Source organism: Gobio gobio (genome assembly GCF_949357685.1).
Source record: "Gobio gobio genome assembly, chromosome: 16".
Classification (NCBI taxonomy): Eukaryota; Metazoa; Chordata; class Actinopteri; order Cypriniformes; family Gobionidae; genus Gobio; species Gobio gobio.
In genome coordinates this window covers 48817422-48831426 of record NC_137109.1, presented here as the reverse complement: position 1 = coordinate 48831426, position 14005 = coordinate 48817422, and the positions used below count along the sequence as shown (strand labels likewise).

The 14005-nt window shown below is 36.9% G+C and overlaps 2 protein-coding genes across 2 annotated transcripts in view; both read right to left on the bottom strand.

The window, feature by feature from the left end:
* LOC307139892 (glutathione S-transferase P-like) overlaps positions 1–14005 on the bottom strand; it is a 729649-nt gene that overhangs the window by 42323 nt on the left and 673321 nt on the right. The window lies entirely within an intron of this gene.
* Positions 1–14005, bottom strand: part of trpc3 (transient receptor potential cation channel, subfamily C, member 3) — a gene marked incomplete at its 5' end in the record, with an annotated part of 99363 nt that overhangs the window by 12513 nt on the left and 72845 nt on the right. The window contains 2 exons of the mRNA XM_079839801.1: positions 4328–4592; positions 11682–11915. Coding sequence (XP_079695927.1) covers positions 4328–4592; positions 11682–11915 — 499 coding nt within the window. The remainder of the gene's footprint in view (positions 1–4327; positions 4593–11681; positions 11916–14005) is intronic.

Here is a 14005-nt window from a genome sequence, read left to right as displayed (position 1 = left end):
AGATGAACGGAGGTCTGACGGGTGTCGAACGACATGAGGGTGAGTAATTAATGACAGAATTTTCATTTTTGGTGAACTAACCCTTTAAGGGTGTAAGACTTGATTTTAGATTTTAGGAATTAGTCTGTGTGAAAAATTAAAGCACATTGTAATGTCAGTAAAAAAAGCTAAATATGAAATATTTGAAAAACTATTTTTTTTTTGTCTTTGGAATAATGAGCACAGATTAATTTAGATTTAATGTCAGTGTTATTTATATACTATTATAGTATTTATTCATATTTTGAATTCACTTTTATTTTTATATTTTCAAGTTTAGTAATTTTCTTATGTGCTTTTGTCATTTTTTTTAATACACCGATCAGGACCTTCCTAATATTGTGTTGGTCCCCCTTTTGCAGTCAAAACCACCCTGACCCGTCGAGGCATGGACTCCACTAGACCCCTGAAGCTGTGCTGTGGTATCTGGCACCAAGATGTTAGCAGCAGATCCTTTAAGTCCTGTAATATATATATATATATATTAAAAACTATAACTATTAAAAAATAATTTTCAATAACTGAATTACTGTTTCATGTTGACCTTAAATATGAACTTGCTTAGTGGTTAGTGAGAGTATAAAAATTATGGTCCACTAATTTTTACTTGGAAAAAACACACCCAATTACAGGAAGAACTAGACAGTAAATGGACAGCGGCGTAACATTCCAACACTTTTAAGTGAAATCCACAGTCGCTCCAGACAACTGGATGAAATCCTCTGGGATAGTAAATGTCTGGAGAGTAGAAAAAGAAGAATGACAGCAATGCAAATCTATTTTTCGTCCCTGGAGATCAGCTGTGAAAATGAATGATGTGCTTGAGGAGTCTCAGGGTTCTGTGGTTTGAGGACATACAGGGACTTGTCGGACTTGTTTCTTCACTTCTCGCTCGCTGTGAAACAAACCTCCTCCTGTTGGAGGCACTCTGCTGTGAAATGAGCTCCAGCACTTTTGATGCTGGGAAACCAGGAGTTCATTTCACAGGACTGACACGTCCACTACTGCATCTGCACCTGACAGACCACAGCTCCTTTCTTTGAGTTGAGCAGATGCACAAATATTGAGTCACATTTACTGTGGTAGGTCAAAAAATGCAAATTCACTGAAAAACTAAAAAAAGGATTCACTTGAAATTAGCTATTTATAATCTTAATTAAAAAAAAAGATTTTTATTAATCATAATACATTTTTAAAAATAATTAGAATAATTAAAAATAAAAATTCAACGTAAAAATATAACATTTTTAAAAACCATTACAAATAATCTTAATAAATAAATAAATAAATATAAATAAATATATAAATATATAAATAAATAAATAAATAAATAAATAAATAAATAAATAAATAAATAAATAAATAAATAAATAAATAAATAAATAAATAAATAAATAAATAAATAAATAAATAAATAAATTATTTATTTTTATTTATATTTTAAATAATATTAATTTTAAAAGAAAAAAATATTTACATTTCTTTAAAAATGTATTGCTTTTTTTAAAGATGAAAAAATATTTAAAAATATTTTTTATTTTAATTTACAATTTTTAATAATCTTAATTGTATTATTTTATAATTTTAATAAACTAAAAAAAAACTACTTATAGTAATAAAACAAATAACAATCATTACAAAATAAATACACACTCATTTAAAACAATTACAATTATTTTAAGATATTAAAATGATTTTTTGTACAACTAATTGCTTTGAAGTGCTTAGGATGGTCGACTGGTAATTGCAACAGCTGACTAGTCAATGTGTGAGATTGACTGGTCAGTTGATCTGGATTCTTTTGTTGTTTTAGCTGTAACAGTCTTCAGCACATGATTGTGTGCTATGTGGTAGAGGGCTGCATTGGGATTGAGTCCCGCCGGGTCCCGCGGGACCCAACGCAAATCTCGCGGGAGCGGGCGGTTTGAATTTTGCTGCGGGCGGGAATGGGCGGCTAAAAAAAACACAGCGGGAATCGGCGGGATAGGGAGGTTGCCTAACGACATGATGGAGAAGATGTCAATAGATGATGTAGAAAAGAACCTCAAACGAGGTATTTACAGCACAAAAGCTAAGCAAGGAAAGTCTGACATTTGGAGAAGTTTCTCAATTGTTTTGGTAGGCAAAATCATGCGGTATAACGTTATATGTATCCACATATTGCGCAGCTGGCAAATACACAGCTACTTGATCATACCTCACCAAAAACGCTCAGCACTCCCTGCAGGTCAAGTTGACTGTTTGGTGTTTTTGACAAACAATACATAGAAGTTTAGTGAGTGGAAATGGATTGTTTCTAAATGTCCGTTTGCTATTTTGTGTTCACATTACGTTCTGTTGAAGCATGTTTTCTCAGGTTTCCTTTCAGTCGGTCACGTTCAACGTACGTCGGAACTGACCGACGAATTGGGATCTGTTTTTTGTTTCTCAATGTGTTTTTCTGTTTTCTGTTTTGCAAAGCAGTCTATTTTTATGTGCAAAGTTTTTGATAAAAACGAAATTATATTTGAATGTATTTGTCTTTTTTTTTTTTTTACATGCAGGCCAGGGAAACGAAACAAACAACCCCATGAATCTCTTTAATAATATCAATACAAATACGTGTTTTTTTTTCCTGCGGGACGGGAGAAGACACAAAATCAATGCATCTCTATTATTGTGCGGGAATAAATTCTCTGAGTTTTGCGGGTGCGGGCGGGAGTGGACATACATATTGCGGGAGCGGGCGGGAGTGTAACACATACGTTGCGGGAGCGGGCGGTAATGGTCAGAAAATTGGCGGGTGCGGGCGGGAGCGGGATGAAGAAAACAGTCCCGCGTAGGGCTCTACTATGTGGTCTAGAAGACATGACCTAAACTATTTATACCTGGTTATCTCAACTAGTCAACTAGTGTGTTTTGAAGATACACTATATTGCCAAAAGTATTGGGACACCCCTCCAAATCATTGACTTCAGGTGCTCAATCACTTCATGGCCACAGGTGTGTAAATCAAGCTCTAGTCATGCAGACGCTTCTACACACATTAGTGAGAGAATGGGCCGCTCTCAGGAGCTCAGAGAACTCAAGCGTGGTACCGTGATCAGTGGCCACCTGTGCAATAAGTCCATTTGGGAAATGTCCTTACTACTAAATATTCCACAGTCAACTGTTAGTGGTGTTATAACAAAGAGAAAGCAATGACTCAGCCATGAAGTGAAATCACAGAGCGGGGTCAGCGCATGCTGAGGGTCACAGAAGTCGCCAACTTTCCGCAGAGTCAAGAGCTCCAGACCTGCAAACTTCATGTAGTCTTCAGATGAGCTCAAGATCAGTGTGTAGAGCTTCATGAAATGGGTTTCCATGGCCGAGCAGCTCATCCAAGCCTTACATCACCAAGTGCAATGCAAAGCGTGGGATGCAGTGGGGTAAAGCGCGCCGCCACTGGACTCTAGAGGAGTGGAGATGTCTTCTCTGAGTGACCAATCACGCTTCTCTGTCTGGCAATCCCATGGACGAGTCTGAGTTTGGCGGTTGCCAGGAGAACAGGACTTGCCTGACGGCATTGTGCCAAGTGTAAAGTTTGGTGGAGGGGGATTATGGTGTGGGGTTGTTTTTCAGGGGTTGGGCTTGGCCCCTTAGTTCCAGTGAAAGAAACTCTTAATGCTTCACCAAGACATTTTGGACAATTTCATGCTCCCAACTTTGTGGGAACAGTTTGGGGACGGCCCCTTCCTGTCCCAGCATGACTGACCAGTGCACAAAGCATCTCCATAAAGACATGGATGAGCGAGTTTGGTGTGGAGGAACTTGAAGTCCTGACCTCAACCCGATAGATCACCTTTGGGATGAATTAGAGCGGAGACTGAGAGCCAGGCCTTCTCGTCCAACATCAGTGCCTGACCTCACAAATGCACTTCTAGAAGAATGGGCAAAAATCCCCATAAACACACTCCTAAACCTTGTGGAAAGCCTTCCCAGAAGAGCTGAAGCTGTTATAGAACCCAACCGATTAAGAACGGGATGTCATTAAAGTTAATGTGCATGGCGTCCTAAAACTTTTGCCAATATAGTATATGTATACGTTTTTGTGAAATAATGTTTCCTCAAACAATATATATTGCAGAACATGGACACGGACAGAAACTGGTTTAGGGTTTATTTTGAAACAATTTTCACTCCAAAATTGCTAGTAAATTTCACAAAGACATTGAATTAAACATTACATTTTGAAGTAAAAAGACTTGAAGTGTGAAACACTCCAATAATAATAATAATAATATGTTTCTTTAGAGTGCATGTCACTCACGTGGTGAAGGCGGGATTAACCTTTGCCCCCAGATAGTAGGAGTAGAGGATGAACATGCCGATCATGAAGGCGAGGAAGACCATGATGAAGAGAACCATGAACTTGAAGATGTCCTTGACCGTGCGGCCCAGGGAGATCTGGAGCGGCCCGAAGCTCTCGTTGGCCGGGAGGATGTAGGCGATACGAGAGAAGCTCAGGACCACAGCGATGGCGTACAGACCCTCGGAGATCAGCTGAGGGTCCGACGGAAGCCACTTGTCTCTAGCTGAAAGAACCAGAAGTCACACATGTAGAAAGGAAAGGTTAGTTGTCTCTAAAATGGCGAAATGTTAGCCAATTAATCGGCCTGGGGTGCGTTTCGCGAAAGCGTCGTGAGCCAACTATGAGCATAGTTCGACGAGTCAGTGTTTCCCGAAACCATCGTTCCAATGAACGTTCGCAAACAGCATCGCAAACTTGTGTGGTTGGAACGACAGCTCTCGACCTGTGGTTAGAAGCAGAGCTTCTTGTTTGCATAACGTGGACTTAATAAATCCTTATCTTGGGCAAAATAAGCAAGCTGACATTCAGTACAATCTATATCTTTTATTTAGAATACAAACAAATTAGGGCTGCACGATTAATCGAAATCGAACTGCAATCGCGATTTGGCTTATGTGCTATTATGAAAGCGAAAAGTCTGTGATTTTAATGAAATAAATAAACACCCAGCGTGTCAGTGAAGAGCTGATCTGTGATCAGTAAACGCTGCTCCGTCTGAAAGACTGCGAGATGGAGTCGCTTATTATAACGTGCGCTTGAAAAAGCAACATGTGTCAAACATCTTCACAAACTAGTAATGTGAAGAGTTCATAAACCTGTTGTCCAACAAAATATGTTAAATAACAGGTTTTAACTCACTTCATATAGTCAGTCGAGTGTTTGTGAGCTGACAAAGGCTATGTCAATCAGCACTGCTTTATTATTATGAAAATACCCGAGAAGGCTTGAAGAACTCAATACACCATATCTTGATGCAGTCGTGTTTATTGTCTTCATGTTTAATCAGTCAAAGTGCTTCTATCTTCCTTTTATCCAGCCTAGCTTCACATTAGGGATTTCCCATAGGGATTTCCTGAAAACCATTACTTTTCTGAGGCAAATGTGGAGTTTCTGCTCGAGGGCGCCCTCTGGCCTCCAGTATGAATTAAACTTTTTGGTAATAAATGAGAAAAATAATACTTCACTCTAAATAAATGTATGGCACTCCACGGAATCCGTTTTTCTTAAATATACAGGATTTTTTCCCCCCACAGTCGATGCATAAGAGGCTCATATTTCATATTAAAGACAAAGACTTTAAAAATTTATATCACAGATAAAAAGCACAGATATTTACAATAATAATTTCACAATAAATCCATAGCCCTTTCTAATGATTTTTAGTCATACATGATCTGTTTGCATATTAACAGGTAACCCAGCATTTTGTTTCTGTAAAATAAGTTTTCTGTAAAATATAAATATTATTATTATTAGTAGTAGTATTATATTTATTCTTAAATACTCTATTTTTAATAATGAAAATGTTATTATAATAGTAATTATTTTGTTAAATATTTTTATTTAGCAATAATAATAATCATCATAATTATTACTAGTCATATTAATATATAAACCGAAAAAGTTATATACACACACACACAAACACACACTTTTCATTTGTAAAAAAAATTAATTAATAAAAAAATAATCGCATTTAAATGGCATATCGCAATTTTAATCAGAATAATCGCAATTCGATATTTTCCCCAAATAGTGCAGCCCTATAACAAATGTAATTTACGTCTTTTAGTTCGTCAAGAGATTTAAAGCACCGTTTTAAAAGAGTGTGCATGTGCGTATGTGCTCTAGTACTTCAGGACGAGCCAATGATTGAATCTGGAAATAAAACAAAATAATTGAGAAAAATTAGGATTAGTCCTCTGTTCATAATTTATAGCAAAAAATCTAGCATAAATTCAAGCTTAAACTGATCCATTAAAAGAAGTTATTCCTCCACCACCTGTGTGACATCATTAACCAACGTGGTTGACCGTTGAACTCTTTCCTGCGGGGTGCCACAAGGCTCTATTCTCGGGCCGGTTTTATTTTCGCTTTATATCCTGCCTTTCGGGTCCATCATAGCCAGGCATAACCTAGCTTATCACTGCTATGCTGACGATTTGCAAATTTATTTGCCTATGAGTTAGTGTTGTCAAAGATATTGATATTTCGATATGTATCGATACTGAAATATCTGAAATGATACGATATTCCTCTCATTCAGTCCGGTTAACCCTCTAAACACGGCGAACTCGTGTTCTGCTGGATTTTTCCTTATGACTGCGTGTTAGTGTTGGCGTGACGGGTCTGAATTTTGTGCAGGATTGCACATAACATTAATTCTACTAATTCCTGCAGATTTCGCGCTTGCATCTGAAGCGCACACGCACATACCGTAATAAAGTCGCCATACCGTAAAAAATGAGCTCCTTTTTCCAGCTTATTAATGGTCAAATACACTCAAAAAATATCTCAATGTCCATCTTGGTGAGTTTTAACGTAAACACAGTCGTAACCAGTTCAGGAAGAATGAGTAACAGGAGTGTTTGGGATCCATGCGTGCGTCGGGTCTTAAAGGGACAGCAGTTATTGAATATTCAAACTACAAAAAGACAAACAATCACTTACTGCTCTTGACTGATTAACTTGTGAAACTCTAATGGATTCATCTGTATTTAATTTCTTATAATGAAGATTATCCAATGTGATTTTAAATTTGATCACTTTGTTTTTTTTACCTGAATACTGTTAGACCTACCTGAAAAAATAAAGCAGTCTATTTAATTTGTATCTTTATTCTATTGTATTTATTTGTGCTATTGTTAGTCATTTGTTCTTATTTTATTACTGTTTACTCGTCTTTTTAAATTCAATTTGAAATCAAGCTTCCTTGTGCTGTAGCCATTGCAACACAATTAGTCAGCAAATATTTGTGAGATAATTGTAATGGTAATTGATCAGCGTTTATATATGAGAAAAACCTTAAAAGCTTTATCATATAAAGTGATCTCTTCAGAAGAAATTTTTAATCGCCTAGACTTTCAATAGATGGACAAAAAAATAAATTATATTAAAAATATCTATTTGACAGTATATGAAGCGTATTTTCCCTGTGGTATCGAATATCGATACTTTTTTAGGTATCGTATCGAAGTTAGAAATTCCAGTCCAAAAAACAGTGACGCAGTTGGGTCACTAATTGATTGCATTGATGGCATTAAATTATGGTTAGAGCAAAATGTCCTTCATTTGAATGAAGAAAAGACTGAATATATTTTATTTGGTGAGTCTGCAACCTCTGACCTTAATACGCTAACTTCAAAGCTTATGCTGCGTTCACACCAAACGTGAATAGAGCGTCTGGAGCGAGTGATTTCAATGTTAAGTCAATGGAAAGGCGCGTTGACGCGAGTCTGGAGATCCTGCGGCGCGTTAGACGCGATTCCGCCTCGTTCGTGCGTCCAGTTTGCGCGAATGACGCAAATTTGATACGAATTGAGTGTCTTGCGCGATACGTGCGAATGCTGTTTGAAGTGACTTCGCGTCTGACGCCCGAGTTGAAAAATTTGAACTTTGGCGTCAATTCGCGCCGCGTTAACCAATCAGGAGCCTGCTTGCTGCTGTCACGTGGTGAAGTGACGTGCGTAATTTAGTACTATTGTGTCAAAAAATGTCGTTTTCAGGTACTTTTTCAGGTAAGAATGTAGTTGTTTAAAGCTCAAATCTGTGGTTTATTTATAAAGAGAGTGCCTATTTAAAATATATATCTTGTGTTTTTGGAGTTGTGAGATCCAGGCGATCAGCGGGGGCTCAGCGCTCATTAACCCCAACGAGAGCAGCCTTTCCTCGGCTAGTCCTTCTGCCGTCTGCCGCTGGCTCTGATGTCTCGGTATGAGATATCATTCATCTTGTGTGGATCTAACGAGTGATCTTTGCTCTCATGAATCATCATTTGTTGTTTGCCAAATCGTTTTGACAGAGGGCAAAGAGAAGTTTCATAACTTAATTTTTTAAGGATATTTAAATATACCACATGCAGTGAAGATAATGTAGGAGTTGTCTGGACCACATTTGTGTGGCTATTAATGTTTAATATATATTTTTAATGAAAATGAAAAGAGGCAGAGTGGTGTTTTATGACATATTTCTCCTGGAACGCGCGTCTATTTCGCTTCAAACGCTCGATTCAAGCGTCCAACTAGATGCGATTTTGACGCTCTATTTGTGTTTGGTGTGAACGCAGCATTAAGGCCTGTACACACCGGGACGAATATCGCGCGCGCTTATCGCCAGCGTTTTTCGTGCCGTTTTTCGGCGCGTCTTGAGTGTTCACACCCAAGCGATTTTCACTGGCGCTGCGCCGAGTGAACGTGCACATTCAGTAGATGCGCTCCCGCTACACAAGATGGTGCTGCGGCACTTTAAGCCTCTGACACTCGCTTGTCACACAGAAGGAGAAGAGAGACAGTATTTACGTGCTTGCCAAAACCATAGACATATTATGTATATGGACAAAACCATTCACACACTTTTTGCTAACTGGCAAGCAGCATTAGCAGTTCATCTTCTTCTTTGTCTACTTACTACTTCTTCATCGTATCAATGTGTGCTCGGCAAGACCGTTTTGTGCTTGAGCGCCACCAAGTCGTGTTTTACTGTCACTTCAGCAGCTCCAGGCACGTGAACAAAAGCGCCGATCTCATTGGTCGGACAGTTTTTTACGCGCCGCGTCAAAATAAAAAAACGAACCCGAGGCGTTTTTTTTAAAAATGACGCTTTTACGCCTGGCGTTTTGCGCGTCGGTGTGAACACTCACATTGGCGCCCATTGTTTAGTCCCGAGGCGTTAAACGTCGGCGATAAACGCGTGCGAAAATCGTCCCGGTGTGAACAGGCCTTTAGACCGACTATCTGAAATCTTGGTGTGACTTTTGATAGTACCCTGATATTTGATAATCAAATTGACAGTGTGGTCGAAGCTAGTTTTTTCAGCTACGTCTATTGGCCAAGGTCAAACCATTTTTAAATCGTTCTGACCTTGAGAAAGCTATTCATGCTTTTATTGGTCCAAGTTTAGATTATTGTAATGCACTTTATGCTGGTGTCCCAGAGTCATCACTCAGATGCGGCAGCCCGTCTTTTAACCAACACACGCAAACATGAGCATATAACTCCAATTCTATCTTCGCTCCACTGGCTTCCAGTTTCTTTTAGAGTTGATTTTAAGATTCTATTGTTTGTTTTTAAAGCTCTCAATGGCCTTGCACCACCGTACATAACTGAGATGCTGGCTTTGCATCAGCCAAACGGGGCTCTTAGATCAGCAAATCAACTTTTGCTGGAAGGCCCAAGGACACTGTACAAACACTGGGGTGACCGGGCCTGGTCTGGAACAAGCTCCCTGCTTATATACGTACAATCACTGACTTGGGCCTCTTTAAAACTAATTTATTTAGACTGGCTTTTAATTTCTAACAGTTGCTGTTGCATTTTGTGTATTCTCTTGTTGGTTTAAATTTTTTTTGTTTTAGTATTTGTTTTTATTGGAAAGCACTTTGGTTCACCTTGAGTGTTGTAAAGGGCTATATAAATAAATGTTGATTGATTGAACGACAGATTTGCGACAATACGGTTTCGGGAAACAGTCGTCAGTAGCTTGCTGATTTCCTCAAAGATGCATCGTACTAGTAGTTAAGCAGTGAGTAACGTCGTTGTACGGGAAACACACCTCTGGCTGATATATCGGTCTATCATTGTGCCACGATTTAAAGAAATTGTGTAATTGATGTTTAATTTTTGGACAAAAGCAAGGATCACCTGTCACAGTGAGCATTATGAACAAACGTTTAAGCTGATCCATTGTTGATTTAGAATATAGTTTGTTAATATTTTGAATTCATTTTTTATATTTCATTTTGTTGAGTTTGTCCTTTTTATTAGTTTTTGTTTTTTTATTAAAATGTCTATATAGTTTTTATTAATTTTTATTTTCAGTTGATTTAGTTTTTGTTATTTTAGTATCCTTGAGATATAGTTTTTATTAATATTTTAAATGCATTATATTTTATTTTCACCTCTAGCACTTTTCAGATTTAGTAATTTTGTTGTTTATATATATATATATATATATATATATATATATATATATATATATATATATATATATATATATATATATATATATATATATATATATATATATATATATATATATATATATATATATATACTATATATATATATATATATATATATATATATATATATATATATATATACTATATATATATATATATATAGTTTTTATTCATTTTTATTTTATTTCATTTTTATTAAATGTTTTATAGTTATTTTAGTATCCTTGAGATACTATTACAGTTTTTATTAATATTTTACATTTATTATATTTTATTTTCACTTTTAGCACTTTTCAGCTTGAGTAATTTTGTTGCTTTTATTAATATATATAATATATATAGTTTATTCATTTTTAAGTTATTTTAGTATCATTGATATACTACTATAGTTTTTATTAATATTTTGAATTAGAGTGTATGTTTATATTTTCAATTCTCATTTTCAATTTCAGATTATGTGTTAGTAATTTTGTTGTTTTTATTTTTTTAACTTGTTTTTGTTTTTTAAATAAAAATATATAGTTTATCATAGTTTATAATAATATATTATAATATATAGTTTTTATTCATTTTTATTTTTTGTTAAAACTAAATGAAAATGACATTTTACTTTGCCAACTAGCTGAAAAAACTAGTTTTAATTTTATTTAATGTAACAAATGTGTGTGTGTGTGTGTGTGTGTGTGTGTGTGTGTTTCATAGTTTTAGTTTTTGCTTGAGTTATAATAATAACAACCCTGTTTAGTTCTTCAAGTTAAACTAAACAAAAATTAGAAATTGTCAACTGGCTGAAATAAAATAATACAGGCATTTCCATAAATTTCAATAAACAATAAATAATTCAGAAATTTCAATAAACTTTCAAGTGACAAAATGTAGTTTTTTTTTTACGGTTTTAGTTTTAGTTAACGATAGCAGTCGAATTTTAGTAAGAGGTTAATCCAAGTTTAAATTCCTTAACTCCTTAGTCTAACTCCTAAAGACTAGTCCTTAGTCTTTAAATCAATCATTTATTTTCTAAAATTACTATGGTGTGCACAGCAATCAGAAAGAAATCCTTACGTTTTAAACCCTAATTCTACCAAAACTCATGAATATTTCAATGTTTTCAGTCATTCTCAGACTCTCCCTCACCGTATGTGAAATATCTGATGTCTGGAGGCAGCGTGACCAGCGAGAGGTCTGAAGCGTGGATATTCTCATCCACATACTCCTGGGCTTTCATGGCCTGCATGAAGGCGAAAAACCGGGCGGTGAAAGCTGCGATGAAGATGGAGAGCATGCCGAAATCCAGAACGTTCCAGAGCTGCATGATGTATTCCCTCGGCCCCTCCGTCCACAGCTCTTTACACTCCGACCACATCATTCCTGCAGAAACAGAGCAACCACAAAAACACCACATTTTTCATTATCAGCTGTCAGCACCGATAGCAGTAGAGTATGGTGTGGTTAAAAATAGAAATAATGTTTCTTGGTGAACACCGTGGGATTGTACAATGTTCCCAGTTGATGAGGCAAGAAAATCAAAGTGCAGACAAAACAGCACAACTAATTGTGGATTGAGATCATGTATTTCTATATGACGATAGAAGAGATGAAGGAGAGATAAAAAGACTTAGAGAGAGAATTAATCAGACAATCAAAGAGCTGGAGGAGAAGAGTATGATGGAGCCTCAGCGAATTCTGTTAAAACGATGAACTACATTTGCATTATACTTTAATTTGAAATCTAAGTTTGAAGAATGCCAAAGGAAATCCAAGTAATACTTCACTCAATTCAATCAGACACTGAGAGCATGCTGGGATGGAGAACTATATATATATATATATATATGAGTCCGATAAATCCATTACATCCAATATATAACACACCAAACTCCCATGAGAGAAGCCGTAGGAATCAGTGAGAACAGGAGCTTGTGTTGAAGTGAGAAGGTCAGGGGTTTGTGTTCAGAAGAGTCAAACTGAGCATTCAACCAACACCACAATATAATCAACCTTCTCACACACACTTTTCCAATGTTCAGAATGTTCACACTTTTCCAATGTTTGAGCATCTACTTAACATTAGAATCACATTCTGAAGGAACATTCTGAACTTTGAAGGAACATTCTGAACGCACATTTGAACGAACATTCTGAACGCACACTTTGAACAAACATTCTGAACGCACACTTTGAACAAACATTCTGAACGCACACTTTGAACAAACATTCTGAACGCACACTTTGAACAAACATTCTGAACGCGCACTTTGAACAAACATTCTGAACGCGCACTTTGAACAAACATTCTGAACGCGCACTTTGAACGTACATTCTGAACGCACACTTTGAAGGAACATTCTGAACGCACACTTTGAAGGAACATTCTGAACGCACACACTTTGAAGGAACATTCTGAACGCACACTTTGAACAAACATTCTGAACGCACACTTTGAACAAACATTCTGAACGCACACTTTGAACAAACATTCTGAACGCGCACTTTGAACAAACATTCTGAACGCACACTTTGAACGTACATTCTGAACGCACACTTTGAAGGAACATTCTGAACGCACACTTTGAACAAACATTCTGAACGCACACTTTGAAGGAACATTCTGAACGCACACTTTGAACAAACATTCTGAACGCACACTTTGAACAAACATTCTGAACGCACACTTTGAAGGAACATTCTGAACGCACACTTTGAAGGAACATTCTGAACGCACACTTTGAAGGAACATTCTGAACACACACTTTGAAGGAACATTCTGAACGCACACTTTGAAGGAACATTCTGAACGCACACTTTGAAGGAACATTCTGAACGCACACTTTGAAGGAACATTCTGAACGCACACACTTTGAAGGAACATTCTGAACGCACACACTTTGAAGGAACATTCTGAACGCGCACACTTTGAAGGAACATTCTGAACGCACACTTTGAAGGAACATTCTGAACGCACACACTTTGAAGGAACATTCTGAACGCACACTTTGAACAAACATTCTGAACGCACACTTTGAACAAACATTCTGAACGCACACTTTGAACAAACATTCTGGACGCGCACTTTGAACAAACATTCTGAACGCACACTTTGAACGTACATTCTGAACGCACACTTTGAAGGAACATTCTGAACGCACACTTTGAACAAACATTCTGAACGCACACTTTGAAGGAACATTCTGAACGCACACTTTGAACAAACATTCTGAACGCACACTTTGAACAAACATTCTGAACGCACACTTTGAAGGAACATTCTGAACGCACACTTTGAAGGAACATTCTGAACGCACACTTTGAAGGAACATTCTGAACACACACTTTGAAGGAACATTCTGAACGCACACTTTGAAGGAACATTCTGAACGCACACTTTGAAGGAACATTCTGAACGCACACTTTGAAGGAACATTCTGAACGCACACACTTTGAAGGAACATTCTGAACGC